The following is a 23,013-nucleotide window of genomic DNA, read 5'->3' as shown; positions in this document are numbered from 1 at the left end:
GAGTATCACTTGAGCCTAGGAGTTTGAGACCAGCCTGGGCAACATAGTGAGAGCCTGTTTCAGTTTTAGAAAATAATAATAAATAACTAAAAGAGTATATAATTGGATTGTCTGTAACACAACGGCTTTTGAGGGGATGAATACCCCATCTTCCATGATGTGATTATTACGCATTGCATGCCTGTATCAAAACATCTCAGGTACCCCATAAATATATAAACCTACTATGAACCCACAAAAATTAAAAATAAAAGTAAAATTTCAGGCCAGGCATGGTGGCTCACACCTGTAATCCTAGCACTTTGGGAGGCTGAGGTAGGCGGATCACCCGAGGTCAGGAGTTCGAGACCAGCCTGGCCAACATGGTAAAACCCTGGCTCTACTAAAAATACAAAAATTAGCTGTGATGGTGGTGTATGCCTGTAATTCCAGCTAACTCAGGAGGCTGAGGAAGGAGAATTGCTTGAACCCGGGAGGTGGAGGTTGCAGTGAGCAGAGATTGTGCCAGTGCACTCCAGCCTGTGTGACAGGAATGAGACTCCATCTCAAAAAATAAAATACAATAAAATAAAATTTCAAAATTGGAAGCAAAACAAACAGTGAAAAGTAAGACTCACTCCTACCTCTGTCGTTCAGGCCACAGGTCCCCAGTTCCCTTCTCCAGAGTAACTACTTAGCACTTTCTTATGTATCCTTCTAGATAGTCTGTGAATTATAGAAAGGTATATACAGATCTTTTTTTTTCTTTTTCTTTTTTTTTTTTTTTTGAGATGGAGTTTTGCTCTCATTGCCCAGGCTGGAGTGCAATGGCACAATCTTGGCTCACTGCAACCTCCACCTCCCAGGTTCAAGTGATTCTCCTGCCTCGGCGTCCCGAATAGCTGGGATTACAGGCACCCAACACCACATCCAGCTAATTTTTTGTAATTTTAGTAGAAACTGGGTTTCATCATGTTGGTCAGGCTGGTCTTGAACTCCTGACCTCAGGCGATCTACCCACCTTGGCCTCCCAAAATGCTGGGATTACAGGCGTGAGCCACGGTGCCCAGCCCAGATCCTTTTCTTAATTTTTTTTTTCTTTTGAGATGGAGTTTCACTCTTTTGCCCAGGCTGGAGTGAAGTGGCGCAATCTCAGCTCGCTGCAACCTCCACCTCACCAGTTCAAGCAATTCTCCTGCCTAAGCCTCTGGAGTAGCTGGGATTATAGGCGCCCACCACCACACCCATCAAATTATTGTATTTTTAGTAGAGATGGGGTTTCAACATGTTAGCCAGGCTGGTCTCAAACTCCTGACCTCAGCTTCCCAAAGTGCTAGGATTACAGGTGTGAGCCACTGCACCTGGCCCCAGATCCTTTTCTTATACAAATATTAGTAGACCACACATTCTGTTCTGCTGAAAGCTTTTTTCATGTAATACTACATCTTGGAAGCATTCCACATCAGAATGTTTAGGTCTATCTTTATTTTATTATTTTTATTATTATTATTATTATTATTATTATTATTGAGACAGAGTCTTGCTCTGTCACCCAGGCTAGAGTGCAGTGGTGCGATCTCGGCTCATTGCAATCTCCGCCTCCCAGGTTCAAGTAATTCTCCTGCCTCAGCCTCCTGAGTAGCTGGGGTTACAGGAACCCACCACCACGCCCAGCTAATTTTTTATGTTTTTAGTAGAGATGGGGTTTCACCACGTTGGCCAGGCTGGTCTTGGACTTCTGACCTCGAATGATCTGCCCACCTCAGCTTCCCAAAGTGCTGGGATTACAGGGGTGAGCCACTGCACCCAGCCGTTACGTAACAAAATATTAATAGTGTTTTTGCACTGAATGGTAGGAATTTTCTCTTTATGTATATTTCTAATTTTCTTTAAAAAAAGAATGTATATTATATAATCATAAAAATAAAGTGTTTTGTTAGAGGAAATGAGAAACTCCCCATGGTGATGGAATATGTGATTTCAACATGCATCTTTATTTTTTTATTTTTATTTTTTAAATTCCTCCTACTTAGGAGGAAGGTAGGGTTTAGCAATGTGTTTTATTTTATTTTTTATTTTTTGAGAGGGAGTCTCACTGTGTCGCCCAAGCTGGAGTGCAGTGGTGCTATCCTGGCTCACTGCAACTTCCACCTCCCAGGTTCGAGCAATTCTCCTGACTCAACCTCCCGAGTACTTGGGATTATGAGAGCCCATCACCATGCCAGGCTAATTTTTTTTTTTTTTTTTTTTGAGATGAAGTCTAGCTCTGTCACCCAGGCTGGAGTGCAGTGACGTGATCTTGGTTCACTGCAACCTCCGCCTCCCAGGTTCAAGCGATTCTCTTGCCTCAGCCTCCTGAGTAGCTGGGATTACAGGCACCTGCCACCATGCCTGGCTAATTTTTGTATTTTTAGTAGAGACAGGGTTTCACTGTGTTGGCCAGGCTGGTCTCAAATTCCTCACCTCATGATCGCCCTGCCTCGTTCTCCCAAAGTGCTGGAATTACAAGCGTGAGCCACCGCACCTGTCCTAATTTTTGTATTTTAGTAGAGACGGGGTTTCACCATGTTAGTCAGGCTGGTCTCGAACTTCTGACCTCAAATGATCCGACTGCCTCAGCCTCCCAAAGTGCTGGGATTACAGGCGTGTGCCACTGTGCCTTCAACATGCATCTTCAAATAGAGAATTTCTGTCTTGCAAAAATTAGGGTATGAAGGTCACAAAGGCTTCCTCATACGGTTCACAGCACACAGAACAGTCTTTTTATAAAGGATGTGGGGTTGCAGAAACAGGAAATGAAGTTGATTCCCAGATCTTGGCAGGCATAGATGGGGAGTCCCTCCAGAAATCTACTCAGTCCTTCCTCCTGCAAATGTGGGCATGCTGACCCCTGTTATCTGTAAAGAGGGAGCTCTTAAGATAACTATCCATTATCAAACCAATTGGTGATAATCCCTGCCTCAGCCTTTTAAATCACTTAGACCTAGACATTAAGTACTTTGTTCTGAATTTCCACCAAGGAGTTGAATTGGTTAATTATCCTGGAAGTGGTTCAGCTTAAAAGGGTTTGAGATAATTTTGCTATTTTGTTATTATTAGCAAAGATGAAAACTGCTCATTTTGTTTCTAATTTTATTCACTTTTGGGTGAATTATCTGGACCCTTTACAATGAATAATTTTAAATGGGTAATTCAAAAATTGATATTAAAAATTCATGTGTTCTTTAAGGAAGATTTAAAATACAGATAAGCAAAATGTATTCCTGTACTGTATTTATGTACATATATGTGTATATGTGTGTACATATGCATGGATTCTCTTTTTAAACAGAAATGATGGTGCATTAGTGGGAAATGTTTGAATTGCAAGTGCCTGGACTTTACCACTCAAACTATCCTAGGCAAGAAGGGAATATTTATTGAGTCATAAAACGAACTTAAGGAAAATTCTTTTTTTTTTTTTTTTTTTGAGACAGAGTCTCGCTCTGTCGCCCAGGCTGGAGTGCAGTGGCGCAATCTCGGCTCACTGCAAGCTCCGCCTCCCGGGATTCACGCCATTCTCCTGCCTCAGCCTCTCCGAGTAGCTGGGACTACAGGCGCCCGCCACCACGCCCGGCTAATTGTTTTTTTTGTATTTTTAGTAGAGACGGGGTTTCACCATGGTCTGGATCTCCTGACCTCCTGATCCGCCCGCCTCGGCCTCCCAAAGTGCTGGGATTACAAGCGTGAGCCACCGCGCCCGGCAACTTAAGGAAAATTCAGAGTTATTTCTGGCCTCAGTGACCCAGGACTCAAAATGCTCTCAAAAGTTTTCCAGCTTCTGCCCTCTGCTTCCCTCTCTCCACCTTTGTCTCATTCTCTCAGAATGCGGTTCAGCTGGCAGGAAATATGGCTGCCATGGCCCACAGACTCATGTCTTCCCATTTTTACCTCCAGAAAGCAACAGGTCCTTTTCGTTTGGTTCCAGCTTACAAAGTCCCAGGAAAGGTCCCTGATAGGCTCAGCATGAATCATCTGTGCTCTTCTTGGCAAATCATCTTGGGCAAGATAGCACAGTTCTGTGGTCGGCTCAGTTTAGGTTGAGTGCTCACCTCCAAACCAGACCCTGCGATGGAGAGGAAGGATCAGGTAAGCAGATGGCAGCTCCCATCTGAACTATGCATGGGGTGCTGTTCTGTAAAGAAAAATCAGGTGCTATTTCCCCTAGAAGGATAGTGTGCTGGTAGACAAGTGACAGATATTCACCAGATGCAAATGGTATCATATTTCACATGTGTTTTGCCACACACTTTGTTACCTCTTTCATTTGTCTATGTTCCATGACATAATTTCAGTGATAATAAGATTTAATGGCAGAGCAATATTCTATTCTGGAATACAGCCATGATGACTGGAAGTGACCATGAGGACAAGAGCCACCCATCAAGGTTGACAGAGCAGGAAGACAGAGAACAGTCAGGTCCTTGACAGCATCCTGAAGTTACTTTACTAGCCAAGTATTACCAATCTCTAGATTTTTTTTTTCTTTTTTTTTTTTTTGAGACGGAGTCTCTCTCTGTCATCCAGACTGGAGTGCAGTGGCACAATCTCAGCTCACTGCAACCTCTAACTCCCAGGCTCAAGTGATTCTCGTGCCTCAGCCTCCTGGGTAGCTGGGATTACAGGCATGCACCACCATGGCCAGCTAACTTTTTTGTATTTTTATTAGAGACAGGGTTTTGCCATGTTGGCCAGGCTGGTCTCAATCTCCTGGCCTCAAGTGACCCACCCACTTCGGCCTCCCAGATTGCTGGGATTACAGGTGTGAGCCACTGCAACCAGCCTTTTTAGACTTCTTGATACATGAGAAAAATAATCCCTGATTTGGATAAACCACAGTAGTCAGGGTTCTCTTGCATATGAACAAGTGCAGTTCCTAATAAATACACTTCTTGACAGCCTTCCATGATTAAAGGTAGGCCAGGGAAATTAACATCAGTGGGAAAGGTAGGGAAGGGTAATAATAGGAACCCCAGAAAGGTTGAAAGGAAGGTGAAATAAAGGAACTTGTAGCCTACTTCTTTTTTGAAGTGTTGAAGGAAACTGACCCATAGAGCATCCTGGAGCCAACATTCAGTGGTTGCAACACAGTAGAACTGGCAGTCATAGCTGAATTGAGCAGCAAGAAGGTAAGAGGTAGTACCCAAGACTTTGATCCTATGTAGCATGAAGGGTTGCAGAAGTCTCTAAGGCTCCTAGTTTGAGTAATGGGATTGTCTCCTCAGTTCTCCATACATAGAGATCTTTACTGTAAGTTTCCTTAAAGAGCTGTCATGGGAGCATGACAGAGTACATCACAAGGACAATGTCCTAAAGTCCTCTGTAGTCCCTGTGGTAGTCAGCCTCCAAGGTGGCCCACTATGATGGTTAATTTTAGGTGTCAGCTGGGTGTGGTGGTTCAAGCCTGTAATCCCAGCACTTTGGGAGACTGAGGCAGGAGGCTCACTTGGGCCCAGGAATTCAAGACCAGCCTCAGCAACATAGCAAGACTCTCTCTCTACAAAAAAATTTTAAAATTAGCCAGGAGCAGTAGCACATGCCTGTAGTCCTAGCTGCTTGGGAGGCTGAGGTGGGAGGATCACATGAACCTGGGAGTTTGAAGCTGCAGTGAACTATGATCATGCCACTGCATGGAAGCCTGGGTAACAGAGTGAGACCCTGTCTCTAAAAAAAAGTTTTAGGTGTCAACTTGACTAGATAAAGGAATACCCAGATAGATGAGAAAGCATTATTTATGGTTATGTCTGTAAGTGTGTTTGGAAGAGACTGGCATTTAAATCAGTAGACTGATAAGGAAGATCTCCCCTCACCCAGGGTGGATGGTACCATCCACTCAGCTGAGGGCCCAGATAGTGCAAAAGGGCAGAGGAAAGGCGAATTTTCTCTCTCTCTTCTGAGCTGGGACACCCTTCTCTTGATGTTAGACATCAGAACTCCAGGTTCTTCAGCCTTCAGGACTTGCACCAGCGGCCCCTCAAGTTCTTGGGCCTTTGAACTTAAACTGACTCACACTACTGGCTTCCCTTGTTCTCTGTATCTATATATCCTATTGGTTCTGTCTCTCTGGAGAACCCAGACTAATACACTCACTATGATCCTTGCCTCCAAGTATTCATACCTTCGTGTAGTCCCCTCCCACTCTGTACCAGGGTTGGTCTGTGTGACCAAAAGAGTATGGCAGAAATGATGGTCTATCACTTCCAAGGTTAGATTGCAGCTTCTGCTTCTTTCTCTCTTAATCACTCACCCTGGGGAAGCCAGCTGACACGTTATGAGGAGAAGCTACAAGTGAGGAAACAGTCACATGAGGGAGCTTGGGAGCAAGCAGACTGTCCAGCCCCAGTCAAGCCTTCAGATGACTGTAGTCCCAGCCAGTGTCTAGACTGCAACCTTGTGAGAGACCTTCAATTAGAGGTACTCACCTAGGCTGTTCCAGATTCCTAATCAACAGAAATAAAATAATTTTTTTTGAGACAGGGTTTCACTCTGTCTTCCAGGCTAGAGCGCAGTGGTGCCATCCTGGCTCACTGCAGCCTCAATCTCCTCAGGCTCAAGTGATCCTCTTACCTCAGCTTCCCAGGTAGCTGAGAGACTACAGGTACGCATCACCAAGCCCAGCTGATTTTTTTATTTTTAGTAGAGATGAGACCTTGCCATGTTGCCCAGGCTGGTCTTGAACTCCTGGGCTCAAGCAATCCTCCTGCCTCAGCTTCCCAAAGTGCTGAGATTACAGGCATAAGCCACTGCACCTGGCAAATGTTTTGTTTTGTTTTTTAAGGTAAGCAATTATTTTATTTCCTTGGCCTGATGGCATTGACTTAATTACACAAGAACTTGCAGCTGACAGAACTGACACACAGATATCCCCCAAGAGGAAGAACCCTTTTCATTTGCAGAGATGAATTGAAATGTCATGTCTGAGTGCAATTCCTGCTCCCCAATTCCTGCTCCCCACTCCCATCCCACAAAACCCTATAAGTGATAATAAATCAATAAAATCCCCATTATTTACTAAAAGTCATCCCTGCCAACCTTTCTAACTAGCAGCTGCAGTGGATAACCAAGAAGGGAAGCAGCTGGCCATCACGTAGCATTCCTGTGAGTGTGAGACCGAGGGGACAGCAGCATGGGAGTGAGAATCCTGAATGAGTGAGAGGTGTAGATAATCTACCTTACTTCATACCTGCCCCTTCCCTCCATAAGACATCTTTGTCCTGATACATGTAAAATACTAAAGGAGATGCTAGAAGTGGTTTTAGTCTGCAATTGGAAATGCCTGGAGCTTATTAAATTCCAAGGTAGGGGTGAGATAAGGAGCACCAGAGAGAAAGAACAGGTTAGACAGAGATGCTCAACACTCTGTCAATTTCAGTTTAATGCTATTTAATAACAAAATTGTCTTCTTAATCATAACCACCCTCATGCCGAACCCCTATTTTCCAAAGATAAGAGATCCCTGTCTAAATTTCTGGGTTGGTGTCTACTGCCACCCCTGGGGTGGCACTGTGATGTTTGTGAGTGAGATTGCAACTGGGATGGGAGAAAAGAAGTGTGGGACAGGGAAGATTGTGGGCCACGATGCATCAATTACAGCGGGTCTCTTTTCATCCCCAGGTATGGCCCACTACCACAAGTCCCCTTTCCCTACCTGTCTTGTGCAACTGTCAAAAACAGAATCTCTGCCCAAACAGAAGGGAGCACAGGGAGTTGCTGCTGGACTGCCATCATCTCTGACCCCAACTTGTCCACCTCCTGACCGACCCTTCTATGAAATTGCACAAAAATTAAATCTCAGGAATGCCATAAAATTACATCATCCCCATTCCTCTATCAAAGCCAATCCAACAGCTCTGTCCTGACATGCTTTCTCCCTGGGCCAAAGAAGCAGCAAAAAGTATCAGTTGAGCATGTGAAAATGTGATGATGGTGTGTGCGGTGTAAAGTTTCTAGATGTCTTCACCTTCTGTCTTCTCGCGGTGGGAGCCGCCCTCTCTTTCCCCAAGTCGCACACACACCCCTCCCCTACCCCTAAGTCCAGGTGCTTCCATCTGCTGGGCTTCCAACCACTCATTTCCCATAGACACTCTCATTACTGTAGGCCACATACAGAAAATCATCTTCCTCATGACTGTCCTCATACAGTTGGCCCATGGTAGCACTAGTGGGAGGGATAGTGTTGTTGACAAAGAAGAATAAGGCATCCTCAGGTCTCAGGTGGATTCTCTTCCGGATTAAAAAGTAGAACTGGCCATCGGTAAGGTCGGAGGGCACTAGGTACTTCCTCTTGTCCAGATCAGGCACCCTGGCTTTTGCAGCCTTCTCTACAATCACGGGGACCCTGTCCGGATATTTCTTCCGGATCTTTTCTCCTTCCTTTTTCCGATACTCAAAGGGATGGACCTCCTTGTACTGGAACTTCATGATGAATCACAGGGCTTCCGTGATCCCCGCGCAGGGCCTGCCTCCTTCGCCACTGACCGCTCGCCGCATCCCGCTCCCTCCGCCGACGTGTGCTCAGAATAGCTGCAGAAATGTCCGCTTCCGGGTCAGCAGGGCTGGTCCAAGTGTGCGGGCGAGCGGAAGGTGTGGTGGGAAGGGGACCTCGGGTGCGCCTGCCTGGAGGTAGAGGAGAGCCAGGTGGAAAAATACCAGCGGCTTTTCCAAACAGCTGGGAGCACAAAAACTATATATTTGGTTTTTTAAACCAATAAATTTTGGGGTAATTTGTTACACAGCAATAGATAATGATAGACTCTCTCTTTAAAAAAATCAGTTCTAGCCGGGCGCGGTGGCTCACGCTTGTAATCCCAGCACTTTGGGAGGCTGAGGCGGGCGGATCACGAGGTCAGGAGATCGAGACCACGGTGAAACCCCGTCTCTACTAAAAATACAAAAAATTAGCCGGGCGTGGTGGCGGGCGCCTGTAGTCCCAGCTACTCGGAGAGGCTGAGGCAGGAGAATGGCGTGAACCCGGGAGGCGGAGCTTGCAGTGAGCCGAGATTGCGCCACTGCACTCCAGCCCGGGCGACAGAGCGAGACTCCATCTCAAAAAAAAAAATAAAAAAAAAATAAAAATAAAAAATAAAAAAATCAGTTCTGGCAGGGCACGATGGCTCACGCGTGTAGTTCCAGCACTTTGGGAGGCCAAGGCGGGTGGATCACCTGAGGTCAGGAGTTCGAGACCAGCCTGGCCAACGTGGTGAAACCCTATCTCTACTAAAGATACAAAAAATTAGCCGGGCATGGTGGTGCACGCCTGTAATCCTAGCTACCTGGGAGGCTGAGGCAGGAGAATCTCTTGAACCTGGGAGGCGGAGGTTGCAGTGAGCTGTGATGGTGCCATTGCACTCCAGCCTGGGCGACAGGGCAAGACTTTGTCTCTAAATAAATAAATAAAATAAATTCAGTTATAGCAACTGCTGAAATCTTTCTCTCTTTTCATGCTCCTTGAAGTCTTTTCACAGTTATTCCTCGCTCCTGTACGCGTCCTCTCGGCCACGCCCTTTAGCACCAAACCCCCCAACAGGTCATGATCCTCTCTTCACGTGGCCATTGCAGGTACATGATTGGTTTCCTGCACTGACTGCTCTTGTCATGAGACCAAGCTTCCTTTCCCCTACTCCCCACACACCTGATCATGGTGAACAAACCGCCGAGAGAACAAGATAAGGCAGAAGGAACAGAAGCTGGAGAGAGCAGCAGGGGATAGCCACCAGCCAGATTCTGTGACTCTTCATTCATCTCCCCACTCCAGTCCCAGATTGAAGAGTAATCTTCGTGATCTCCTTAATGGCAAAATGCTAGAAAGACTTACCGAGGGGCCTGAAGATGCCTTCAGTTCTCCAGGTCCTGAACTCTATTCCAGTTACAGGAGGCCTGGCAATCCCTAGGTTTCCTGGGTGTTCCTTTGTTACTGAGCTCCTCGGAGATTTCCATTTTCCTCATTTTCATCTAACTAAATCTAACTACGTCTAACTACCTCTGCGAACCAGATATTTGTTCATAGTCGACAGAGTTTCCGAAAATGCAATGTAGTTATCTTGCAGATGACTACAATTGTGTAGTGGAATAACTAAGATGCCACTGGCTATATGAAAAAAAAATTACTTAGGATTTTGATACCTTTTATGGTTTATTTCTCCTTTTGGCCTGTGAACTTCATGAAGGTAATGGTTATGTATGATTCCTGACTAACCACAGTTCCCAGAACGATCTTTTTTTTTTTTTTTTTTTGAGATGGAGTCTCACTCTGTCGCCCAGAATGGAGTCCAGTGGCGTGATCTCGGCTCACTGCAAGCTCTGCCTCCCAGGTTCACGCCATTCTCCTGCCTCAGCCTCCCGAGTAGCTGGGACTACAGGCGCCCGCCACCACGCCCGGCTAATTTTTTGTGTATTTAGTAGAGACGGGATTTCACCATGTTAGCCAGGATGGTCTCGATCTCCTGACCTCGTGATCCTCCCGCCTCGGCCTCCCAAAGTGCTGGGATTACAGGCGTGAGCCACCACGCCCGGCCCCCAGAACGATCTTGAGAATAGAATGTTCCCAATAAATATCCACTGGAAAATGCACCCTATTTTTGTTGAAGGAATGGTGGAATTAGCATCAAAGAGATCTTCAACATTAACTCGGGCTGGGCACGATGGCTCACGCCTGTAATCCCAGCACTTTAGGAGGCCGAGGTGGGCGGATCACGAGGTCAGGAGATGGAGACCATCCTGGCTAACATGGTGAAACCCCGTCTTTACTAAAAATACAAAAAATTAGCCGGGCATGGTGGCGGGTGCCTGTAGTCCCAGCTACTCGGGAGGCTGAGGCAGGAGAACGGTGTGAACCCGGGAGGCAGAGCTTGCAGTGAGCCAAGATCGTGCCACTGACTCTAGCCTGGGCGACAGAGCGAGACATCGTCTGGAAAAAAAAAAAAAAATTAACTGTATGGCTGGTAATTCAAAACGTTTTATAGTACATCACAAAATGTTCTTTTCTTTTTCTAAATTGCACTGAATCAACAAACAGAGTAGACAGGCACGTTTTCTTCACTTTAAGGAAAGTCTTTGTTATTTTTTAGCTAGGGGCCGACCCAAAGTGACCACTGGCTCTCACAAGGGGCCTCCCCAGTTTGAAGCCCAATATCACATTTCCCAGAATACTTGATGCCCTCGCCCGCCTCCTCTGGCTATCAACCAGACGGAAAGGGGATGTGCCTGAGTGTTTGACGCCAAGGGAAGGATGCGGAATGTCTGTTTTCTACTAAGGGCTTCTGCTGGGCCTTTCTAATGTCCAGTTTGAGTTGGTCTGGGACCCGGCCTCCGCAAACACCCTGCAGGCTCCGGCCGCCGGGGATGAGATGGAAGACTGGGCAGAAGAGAGGCCGCAAAGGCCCGAGGGCTGAGCTGCTTTGCGCTGGGGAGGGGCGAGGTGCCAGAGCGCGGGAGACCTCACAGTGGGCACCAGGCTGCTCCGCAGTAGGTGGGTGAAGCCAGGAGATTCACATCTGCAGATGCCACGGTGAGGGTACAGCATTTAGATCCCTCGGCTCCAAACAGGCGGTTCCTGGGGACCGGTAGCTGGGGATTGGGTTTAGCACTTTTCAGCGCTTGGAACTGGACATCCACGGCTCCGAGTCCTTTGAGGTCTTGCTCGGGACTACGTTTCCCAGAAGGGTAGGCGATAATTGACAGCTCTGTTAGCCTATGGACGGAGAAAAATTCTAGCCATGGAAACTGAAAAGCCAACAGCAAGAGGACAGGGGCGGTACTTTCCGGCCGCTGGCTGTCGAAGTCGGAGTCCCACCTGTGTCCCCATAGCCCTGTCACGAATCCCGGTCGGGTTCTGGGAGGCACCGCCTCGGGGTTGCGGGCCAGGTACGGCTCGGCGGTGGAGGACTCACTTCTTGCTCCATCCCTGGCTGGGCCTTGGGGCGGTGAGTGATTCAAGGAGGGAGACTGCGGCGGCAGCGGCGCGCTGCCGAGGGGCGTGGAGGGGGCTTGCCCGCCACCCAGACGTTTTCTCAGCAGGGTTCCCGCGCTGGCCTTTGGGGTCCCCGGGTCTTGCTGGGGTGTGGGAGAGGTAGCTGTGGTCTCTATACCGTCGGCGGGATAAGTCATTCTCTTAATCAGTTTTCTTGCTTCTCGATGGTGGTCCCCGGGTTTCAGCCGATCTGTGACCCTCTGACCGCCGCACCCTGGTTAGGGCGCGAGCACCGAGAAGAAGAACGGGGTTCGGCCCCACGCGTGCAGTCATGTTCCTATTAATAAACCCGGTGAACGCACTGGAGCTTCTCACAATGGCACTTAGTCACAGGCCCTCAGCGCTGTGGGGCCTTTGAGGTCACCTGTGCGTGAGGAAAGGGACGGGCTGGGAAACAGGGTTTCTATAACCATGGCTAAGACGTCTCCCCTCCTCAGTGGCGCTGTCTCCAGCAAGTGGGCCCTGCAGCTGTTTTTTGTAATGAATGTAGAAATAAAAATTATACTCAAAACTCTTTTTTTTCTTTTTCTTCTTTTTTTTTTTTTTTAGACGGAATTTCGCTCTTGTTGCCCAGGCTGGAATGCAATGGCGCTATCTCTGTTCACTGCAGTCTCCGCCTCCCGGGTTCAAGCTATTCTCCTGCCTCAGCCTCCCAAGTAGTTGGGATGACAGGTGTGCGCCACCACACCCGGCTAATTTTGTATTCTTAGTAGAGACGGGGTTTCACCATGTTGGCCAGGCTGATCGCGAACTCCTGACCCCAGGTGATCCGCCTGTCTCGTCCTCCCAAAGTGCTGGGATTACAGTCATGAGCCACAGCGCCCGGCCAATACTGAAAACTCTTATTACAATTTTTACTTTCTAATTACATTATTGTTGTTTGTTAAAGTTTTAAACCAGAGAGATGGTTTTTAGATCCTTAAAAACTCAATACTTTATAAATGACCAATAATAATGTCTGTAAATACATAAATATTTCCCCCAAAAGTGTGTGTGTGTGTGTGTGTGTGTGTGTGTGTTCCAGTAGTAAATAGGTGATTTGTAGTGGGACAAAAGATGTGAAAGAGTAAAACTTCTTCACCCCAGTCTGGTCCTTCCTCCCTTGAAATGCAATATTCTTTGTAGTGGGTGGTCATGCTGGCTGCATTTTTTTTTTCTTTTTTTTGAGGGAGAGACAGGGGCTCACTCTGTTGCTAGGCTGGAGTGCAGTGGCGCCATCGTAGCTCACTGCAGCCTCAAACTCCTGTGCTGAAGTGATCCTCCCACCTCAGCCTCCTGAGTAGCTGGGACCACAAGTGCATGCCATCATGCCTGGCTGATTTTTAAAAGTTCTTTGCAGAGAAAGAGGTCTCAATATGTTGCTGAGGCTGGTGTACTGGAAACTTTTTAAGGGAAAAAACATTATCTTAATTTCTATGTGACTCCTATGCCTGGCAACATATTGATTGTTGAATAAATGACTGATCCTTCCAGTAATTGACTCTGACTATCCTCCAAAAAGTAATGTTTTTCATGATATTGCTGTCAATTTATTAATATATTAATGATTGGTTTCAGCCCCTAAGAGTTGTGTTTTGTGCTTATCCCCATTGACTTTCACTTATTTTTACAACCTATCCATGTCTTTTTTTAAAAAAAAAAAAAGTCTTTTTCAGTCTTATTTCTGACTCCATTAAGATCTTGAAATAGAATGGTATCCAACACAGTTCCCTTTGGGGTTCTGTATAATCTGTCCCTTGAGGTTGACCCCAAATCTGCAAGCCAAGAAGTTAGCTGTTCTCATAACTAACATGAGTATAGTTAAGTCCACAATTTCCTTGCTTGCTGAGGAAAATGAAGTTGGGGAGAATCAAAAGCTTTCCAGAAATCAAATTATACCTGCCAACTCTCTCCTTTGTTTACCTTGTTCAAATCGTGGACAATTTGTTCCTCAAAAAGTTAATGTATCTAAAAGACTGGGTTCTGTCGATGTGTTTGGGAGGCCTAGGTTTCTCTTAATAATGGGAAAGCTGGCCAAGAGAAGACGTATGTAAAAGCAGACTAAGAAAGGCAACCCTCAGGCCGGGCGCGGTGGCTCACGCTTGTAATCCCAGCACTTTGGGAGGCCGAGGCGGGCAGATCACGAGGTCAGGAGATCGAGACCACGGTGAAACCCCGTCTCTACTAAAAATACAAAAAATTAGCCGGGCGTGGTGGCGGGCGCCTGTAGTCCCAGCTACTCGGAGAGGCTGAGGCAGGAGAATGGCGTGAACCCGGGAGGCGGAGCTTGCAGTGAGCCGAGATCGCGCCACTGCACTCCAGCCTGGGTGAAAGAGTGAGACTCCGTCTCAAAAAAAAAAAAAGAAAAAAGAAAAAAAAAAAAAAGAAAAGCAACCCTCTGTGGTTGACAGAATTTACCTCAGGACCATTCTGGTCAGGTGTGGGGGTTGTTTGTGTACACTGGTGGCCATTTTTTGGCTTTCAGACAATGGTGAGAATATCTAGGGAGCTACTGATGCACATTGAGGTCTCTTGCTTTAGGAACTGATGACCCTTGATAATGTGGCTGGGGACTTCAGGGAAGAGTGGGTTACCTGGACACTGCTTAGAGAATCCTCTTCAGGAATGCCACCCAGCACAGTTAGAAGAATGGGCTCTCAAAGGGTAAGAATGCTACTCTCCTTTATTTTATTTATTTATCTTGTTTTTTTGAGACGGGGTCTCACTCTGTCATCCAAGCTGGAGTGCAGTGGCACGATCTCTATTCGCTGCAACCCGTGCCTCCTGGGCTCAAGCGATTCTCTCACCTCAACCTCCTGAGTAGCTGGGATCACAGGCATGTGCCACCATGCCCAGCTAATTTTTTGTGTTTTTAGTAGAGACAGGATTTTGCTGTGTTGGCCAGGCTGGTCTCAAACTCCTGAGCTCAAGCAATCCACTGGCCTCCGCCTTCCAAAGTGCTGGGATTACGGGCGCCACTATGCCTGACCACTACTCTCCTTTAATTTGAGACTTAGATATTTTGAGAGGGCCCAGGTCTGAGGAGTCTCTGGTATGTTGGCGGCTTAGAGCTCCAGACCTCTGTAACATTAATTGTTGTCTCCTTGGCAGAAAAAGAATTACTTCTTTATGCATTTTATGGTTTGCAAATGTCTTTGCTATTTATTGTCTTTTTAATATCTCATCATAACTTTTTGACATATGTATTACTATCCCCCTTTTCCAGCCTGGGTTGGACTCTCACCTCTGCCACTTAACTTCTGAGACTTCTGGGGTCTTTGTGGAAAAGGAGGTAATTTTTTCTGTCACTTAAAAACAGGCTGGGTGCAGTGGCTCACACCTGTAATCCCAGCACTTTGGTAGGCCAAGATGGGCGGATCACAAGGTCAGGAGTTCGAGACCAGCCTGGCCAACATGATGAAACCCCCCGTCTCTACTAAAAATACGAAAATTAGCTGGGTGTGGTGGCAGGCGCCTGTAATCCCAGCACTTTGGGAGGCCAAGGCGGGCGGATCACGAGGTCAGGAGATCGACCATCCTGGCTAACACGGTGAAACCCTGTCTCACTAATAATACAAAAAATTAGCCAGGCATGGTGGTGGGCACCTGTAGTCCCAGCTACTCGGGAGGCTGAGGCAGGAGAACAGCGTGAACCTGGGAGGCAGAGCTTGCAGTGAGCCAAGATGGTGCCACTGCACTCCAGCCTGGGTGACACAGCAAGACTCTGTCTCAAAAAAAAAAAAAACCAAAACAAACAAACAAAAAATACGTCCAGTGCTCTTTCTCAAATATCATGGCTACCCTTCTTCCTGCTTTACTTCTTTTTTTTTTTTTTTTTTTGTGGCAGAGTCCCTCTCTGTCACCCAGGCTGGAGTGCCATGGCGTGATCTCGGCTCACTGCAACCTCTGCCTCCTGGGTTCAAGTGATTCCTGGATAATTTTTTGTATTTTTAGTAGAGATGGGTTATCTCCATGTGGCCAGGCTGGTCTCAAACTACTGACCTCAAGTGATCTGCTCCCTTCGGCCTCCCAAAGTGCTGGGATTACAGGAGAGGGCCCAGCTCTAATTTTTGTATTTTTAGTAGAGTCGAGGTTTCACCATGTTGGCCAGGCTGGTCTCAAACTCCTGACCTCAAGTGATCTGCTGGCCTTGGCCTCCCAAAGTGCTGGGATTAGAGGCATGAGCCACTGTGCCCGGCCTACTTCGTCTATTATACAAGTAATGTATACTCATTAAAGAAAAAGTCAAGCAAAATGAAAACAAACATCATCCCTAATCCCACCACTGAAGAGTTACTGTCCTACCAGCATTTTTCTAAGCATATATACAATTTTAAAACAAGCACAAAAGAATAATATTGGGATTATACTGTATATTCAGCTGTACATTCTTTCTTCCATGTTGTATTGTGAGTATATTTTGACAACAATAAATATCTTTCTTTACATCACTTAAAATAACCACCTAGTATTTTGTTTTATGGAATACAATATTATTTTGTTGATGAAGTCAAACATTAGATTGAACCATATACCTGACCTTTTTTTACCTATAAAAATAGCAATTGCCTGAGCTACTTGGGAGACTGAGGCAGGAGGATCCCTTGAGCACAGGAGTTCCAGGCTGCAGTGAGCTATATAATTATTCCTTTGTTGGGGGACATTTAGGTCATTTCTAAACTTTCACCAGGTTGTGATAAACATCTTTTAGCTCTTTTTTAAAAGTATTTTTTATTGAAGTATAATTTTATCATTTCCTTAGAATTCTCAGAATTAGAATTGGTGGGTCAAAGAACAGATACATTTCTAAGGTATTTAATACTTTGCAAAATGCCTTCCAAGAAGAGTGAATCAATTGATTTATTCCCACGAACATTATATGAAAGTGTCCATTTCTTTATATTCTACCTTTCACAGTGGGTATTATAATTTAAATAGTCTGGGGCTGGGTGTGGTGGCTCATGCCTATAATCCCAGCATTTTGGGAGGCTGAGGCAGGAGGACCACTTGAGCTCTGGAGTTCCAGACCAGCCTGGGCAAAATAATGAGACCCTACACATTAACCAGGTGTAGGGGCTTGTGCCTGTGGTCCCAGCTACTTGGGAGGCTGAGGTGAGAGAATCGCTTGAGCCAGGAGCTCCAGGATGCAGTTAACTGTGATTGTACCAGTGCTCTCTAGCCTGGGTGACAGAGCAAGAGCCTGTCTCAAAAACAAACAAATACACACACAAAACACAAAAAAAGAGTCTGGGAAAAATAGCAATGATAGTTAACATTTATTGAAGTTCTTTTTTTTGGAGATAGAGTCTCACTGTGTTGCCCAGGCTGGAATGCAGTGGTGCAATCTCAGCCCACTGCAACCTCTCCCTCCCAGGCTCAAGCAATTCCCATGCCTCAGCCTCCCAAGTAGCTGGGATTACAGGTGTGCACCATCACACATGGCTAATTTTTGTATTTTTAGTAGAGACAGGGTTTCTCCATGTTGGCCAGGCTGGTCTTAAACTCCTGGCCTCACAAGTGATCCACCTGCCTTGGCCTCCCAAAGTGCTAGGATTACAGGTGTGAGCTACTACACCTGGCCAATGGATCTTATTCTTACCCCAGTTTTTTTTGTTGTTTGTTTTTTTGAGATGGAGTCTCACTCTGTCGTCCAGGCTGGAGTGCAGTGGTGTGACCTCGATTTACCATAACCTCTGCCTCCTGGGTTCAAGCGATTCTCCTGCCTCAGCCTCCCGAGTAACTGGGACTACAGGCCCGTGCCACCGTGCCCGGCTAATTTTTAGTAGAGACAGAGTTTCACTATGTTGGCCAGGCTGGTCTCAAACTCGTGACCTCGTGATCCGCCTGCCTTGGCCTCCCAAAGTTCTGGGATTATAGGCATGAGCCACTGCACCTGGCCTCTTATCCCTATTTTATTGATGAAGACATTGAGACACAGAGTTTAAGTAACTTTCTTAAGGCCGCACATCTTGTAAGAAGAGGCAGGATTATGACTCAAACCCAGGCAGTGTGACTCTTGAGTTTGCACTCATTACCTCTACACTATATTGCCTCAGTGTATCATTGTTATAATGGAATTTCTTTGATTATAGTGAGGTTAAACATTTTTCATATATTTACAGGCTACTTAACAAGTGTTTGTCTTTTTCTCATGGCTTTTTTGACTGCTGCCATTCTGGGAAAATTTTAAAGCCCAACATTATAGTTAACTTCCTTCGTTCTTTCTAAGGGTGAGGCCATGGCAGCTTTGTTTCTGATAAATCCTCTCCATATTTAGCTTTAGCCTTGTACCTTCAGAAATGCTTATTGTATTTACTTCAGAGTTTCTGTCACCTGAGTCTGTTTTTTTTTTTTTTTAATGGGAGGAAAAGGGCTTTTTTTTTCTTAACATTTTGGGGGAAATCACCCTGTTTTATCACTGTACCATGGCTGCACTTTTAATGAGACCAAATACACGTTAGAGCTCCCCTGGTGTTCTCCCATACCTAGGCAGGGAGTAGGGCTTGGATTTTGGTCAGGCCTTGTGTGATTGGCTCAGACTCACATCCTATGTTTATATTCCTGTGTAGAATTTCCAGGCCTAGTGTAATCTCCCAGCTGGAGCAGAAAGAAGAGCCATGGGTCCTACCACTCCAAAACTTTGAGGCGAGGAAGATCCTGAGGGAAAGCCACACAGGTGAGATGTGAGTGCTCCCCAGTGGAAGGAAATCTAGCATTTCAGCCTTGTTTAGATGAAGAATTTGGAATGCTGCCCTAGAATTTTGTTCTTACTAGCAGACATTTAAATTTGACTTAATGGTCAGTAGTTGACTAAATAAAGTCTTCATTTTGATTAAGCATTTCACTTTTGTCTAACCTATGTGTTTTTTGAGACGGAGTCTCCCTCTGTCTCCCAGCCTGGAGTGCAGTGACACAATCTCTGCTCACTGCAACCCTCGCCTCCCAGGTTCAAGTTATTCTCCTGCCTCAGCCTCCCGAGTAGCTGGGACTATAGGCACCTGCCACCATGCCCAGCTAATTTTCATATTTTTAGTAGAGATGGAGTTTCACCGCGTTGGCCAAGCTGGTCTCAAACCCCTAACCTCATGTGATCTGCCTGCCTTGGCCTCCCAAAGTGCTGGGATTATAGGCGTGAGCCACCACGCCTGGCCTAAACCTATAATATCTTCTAAAGAAACTGCACAATATTGACAATATGTGGTCTCCGCTTGAAGGATATCGAGATTCATCTGGCCATCTTAAAATTTAAAAAGTTTAGGAATTCACGTGTTCTGACAGCTCAATGAACCTCAATAAACTTTTCACAAAGTGAAAAGCAGAGCAGTTGAATTAAGTGCAGTCTGCTACAGAAACAAGGATTTTCATCTTTCTCACTGCTTTCTGATATTCCTTCCTGATAACTGATAACTTTATTCTCTGTTACTTACATTAATTTTTCAGACTTTGAGCATCAGGTGGCGAAGCTCAATCAGGACATTTCTGAAACGGCAGAACAATGTGGAACATCCTCAGAAAGGACCAATAAAGATCTTTCTCATACTCTTAGTTGGGGAGGAAACTGGGAGCGAGGCCTAGAATTAGAAGGGCAACATGGAACCCTTCCAGGAGAGGGCCGGCTGGAGCCCTTTTCACAGGAGAGGGATTTAAACAAGCTCCTGGATGGCTATGTAGGAGAGAAGCCTATGTGTGCAGAATGCGGGAAAAGCTTTAACCAGAGTTCCTATCTCATAAGACACCTAAGAACCCACACTGGCGAGAGGCCCTATACGTGCATTGAGTGTGGGAAAGGCTTCAAACAGAGCTCAGACCTTGTCACCCATCGCAGAATACACACAGGAGAGAAGCCCTACCAATGCAAGGGGTGTGAGAAAAAATTCAGTGACAGCTCAACACTCATCAAACATCAGAGAACCCACACAGGGGAGAGACCCTATGAGTGCCCAGAGTGTGGGAAGACTTTTGGGCGGAAGCCACACCTCATAATGCACCATAGAACCCACACAGGCGAGAAGCCCTACACGTGCCTGGAATGTCACAAAAGCTTCAGTCGAAGCTCAAATTTCATCACTCACCAGAGGACACACACAGGGGTGAAGCCTTATAGGTGTAATGACTGTGGGGAGAATTTTAGCCAGAGCTCGGATTTGATTAAGCACCAACGAACCCACACGGGAGAACGGCCCTTCAAATGCCCGGAGTGCGGGAAGGGCTTCAGAGATAGTTCTCATTTTGTAGCTCACATGAGTACTCATTCAGGAGAAAGGCCTTTCAGTTGTCCTGACTGCCACAAAAGCTTCAGTCAGAGCTCACATTTGGTCACGCACCAAAGAACACACACAGGTGAGAGACCTTTTAAGTGCGAAAACTGTGGGAAAGCATTCGCCGACAGCTCCGCCCTCATTAAGCACCAACGAATCCACACAGGAGAAAGACCCTACAAATGTGGGGAGTGTGGGAAGAGCTTCAATCAGAGCTCCCACTTTATTACCCATCAGCGAATCCACTTAGGAGACAGGCCCTATCGATGTCCTGAGTGTGGCAAGACCTTCAATCAGCGTTCCCATTTCCTCACACACCAGAGAACGCATACAGGAGAAAAACCTTTCCACTGTAGTAAATGTAACAAGAGCTTCCGTCAGAAAGCGCATCTTTTATGCCATCAAAACACCCATTGATTTAGGAAATAGTCTTTAGTGTTCTGCTGCTCCCTTGCAAATTTTCATCGCTACTGTCTTCAAGCACCCCAAATAGAGAAAACCCGGGCATCAGTGGCTCAATTTGGGCCCTTCTCCCTCTTTCTTGTCTATGTTATAACAGAGAGGATAAACTTAAAGTGTCCAAATAACGGTCCGAATACAAAAGGCATTCCTTCAGTGTGTGACTGACTCTTGGGGAAATGTGAGTTTAATGGTTGATGCCGGCCAGGCGTGGTGGCTCACACCGGTAATCCCAGAACTTTTGGGAGGCCAAGGTGGGTGGATCACTTGAGGTCAGGAGTTTGAGACCAGCCTGGCGAACATGGTGAAGCCTTGTCTCTACTAAAAATGCAAAAATTAGCTGGGCATGATGGCACATGCCTGTAGTCCCAGCTACTCGGGAGGCCGAGGCAGAAGAATCATTTATCATTTGAACCCGGAAGGTGCAGGTTGCAGTGAGCTGAGATCACGCCACTGCACTCCAGCCTGGGCAACAGAGTGAGACTCTATCTAAAAAAAAAAAAAAAAAAAAAGTTGATGCCTAGTTACTAAATGAGAAGTGAGAAAAATGTGGCCTAGAGATCACATGTTAACCACCTAGTACAGTGCCTGGCACAACATAGATGCTCACTAACTAAATGGTCACATCATTATTAATGATTAATATTTGAGGTCTTATATAAAGGCTTTAATGCAGTACCTGGCCCTTAAAAGACACTCAATACAAGACTGGTGGCTTTTATCAGTCTTATTACTCAATTAGAAATTTATTAGTGCAGTCCCCCCACCCCAAACTCAGAACTTGAAAGAAATTAGATTGGAACTAGAAGGTTTGGGGTTGGAATACACAAACTGAATAAAATGGAAATGACTCCCAGTTCATTGCTGCGCAGGCATTAGTCACCAGATGTCTCACTACCATGACAAGGCCAAATTATTGTGGAGGATGTTTGCGGTCTTGTGACTTGGAGGCTGAAAGAATTTCAGAAGCTCTTTGAAATGCAGTGTATGAGGTACTTCTACAGGAGGTTTGCTGTCATCTGACACAGAAAATATCCTACAATGAACAAGCCAGAGGGACCTAGTAGAGGATTGTAAAATTGTGGAAGCAAAATTGCTAAGAATGTCAAATGATATTACAGGGGTCCTCCCTGGCATTTAGCTGAAGGAAGCAACTCTTGTTTTCTAATTTGCTGGGTCATTGGCCATTTAGTTTTAGGTTAATATAATTCTCTGATCCTTTTAGGGCCATCCAGGTTATGCACTAGCACTTTCCTACATTCAATTGAAATAAATTGAGGGAAGGCAGTGTGTTGGAAAGAACACAGACTTCACTGAGAAGGTAAAGTATTTGAGTCCTGGCCCTGACGCTTAATTTGGCCAGACTTTCATCTTCTCCCTACCTCACAAGGTTGTTGTGAGGATCTAAAAATGCACACACACACACGCATGCACTTTGTTGGTTAACTATAAATGTAATATCTCTAATGTTATAATTCTGTTGCTAATGTCTTTTTTCCAAGAAAATTTTGCCTAATATTTCTTTAGGTATTCCTTTTTCTCTCATAGTGAGGGACTTAAAAAAAAACCTGTTGAAAAATTAGGGTGCAAAAATGCTAAATGACATGACTGATCATTGGCCACATAGTTGACAGAAGAGCCAGATTTGGCTGCAAGTCACTAGATTTCCAGCCTGCAGTCCTCCTCTGCAACAACAGACCAGCTCTGGGACTTGTTACAGTGCCTGTGAGACACTACAGGACTGGAGGACCCATATTATATCCATTAAACCAGTCTGAATTTGGAAATGATGGAGGGGTGTAGTCTAAGTTGTAGGGAGCTTTGCAAGATCCTGTGCTGGGGTCCTTGATCCTGGTGGAATGGGAGTGGAGGAGTAAGCGCAGGTGCAAGGGGTTAAGGAGGGAGCTGGGTAGTTATCACTTTTTAGAGAGCAAAGTGGTGGATTAAAGGTTTTTTTTTTCTTTCATTCTCTTCCATTATATGGAATGCCATCTGAGTGCTGTGGCTCATGAAGGATAGAACTCAGCTGATAACCTTACCTCCGTTTTTGAAAGCATCATTAGATAATTGACCAGAAAATTTTTTTTAGTTAATTCAGTGCAGTGGTTCTCAAACTGTCAGCCCAGTCCGGTAGCATCAGCATTATCTGGGAACTTTTTAGAACTGCAGATTCAGGCCGGGCATGGTGGCTCACACCTGTAATTCCAGCACTCTAGGAGGCCGAGGCGGGTGGGCCACCTGAGGTCAGGAGTTTGAGACCAGCCTGGCCAACATGGCAAAACCCCACCTATACTAAAAATACAAAAATTATCCGGGTGTGGTGGCATGTGC

The 23,013-nt window shown here is 45.9% G+C and overlaps 2 protein-coding genes across 3 annotated transcripts; one reads left to right on the top strand and one right to left on the bottom strand.

Moving 5' to 3' along the window:
* Positions 1-3,838: 3,838 nt before the first annotated feature.
* On the bottom strand, positions 3,839-8,484 carry LOC116463648 (gamma-aminobutyric acid receptor-associated protein-like 3). The gene is made up of 2 exons (XM_058434790.1): positions 8,126-8,484; positions 3,839-4,084 (listed from the first exon to the last, which is right to left on the bottom strand). Exons 1-2 carry the CDS (start codon positions 8,437-8,439, stop codon positions 4,054-4,056), a joined length of 345 nt encoding a protein of 114 aa, XP_058290773.1. The 5' UTR covers positions 8,440-8,484; the 3' UTR covers positions 3,839-4,053.
* Positions 4,008-22,190, top strand: LOC116463646 (zinc finger protein 774). 2 transcript variants are annotated; one of them, XM_058434789.1, is made up of 4 exons: positions 4,008-4,107; positions 14,507-14,629; positions 18,535-18,641; positions 19,406-21,490. In XM_058434789.1, the coding sequence occupies exons 2-4, from the start codon at positions 14,526-14,528 to the stop codon at positions 20,638-20,640; spliced, it is 1,446 nt and encodes a 481-aa protein (XP_058290772.1). In that variant the 5' UTR covers positions 4,008-4,107; positions 14,507-14,525; the 3' UTR covers positions 20,641-21,490. The 2 variants fall into 2 exon arrangements, with proteins under 2 accessions (XP_058290772.1, XP_032002715.1); XM_032146824.2 differs by lacking the exon at positions 4,008-4,107 and adding an exon at positions 11,812-11,939 and having other exon boundaries at positions 19,406-22,190.
* The last annotated feature ends 823 nt before the right edge of the window (positions 22,191-23,013 follow it).

This window comes from Hylobates moloch, unplaced genomic scaffold (assembly GCF_009828535.3).
Source record: "Hylobates moloch isolate HMO894 unplaced genomic scaffold, HMol_V3 SCAFFOLD_47, whole genome shotgun sequence".
In the NCBI taxonomy this organism is placed as follows: Eukaryota; Metazoa; Chordata; class Mammalia; order Primates; family Hylobatidae; genus Hylobates; species Hylobates moloch.
Note: the sequence above shows the minus strand (reverse complement) of the source record. Positions and strands in the feature narration are given on the sequence as shown.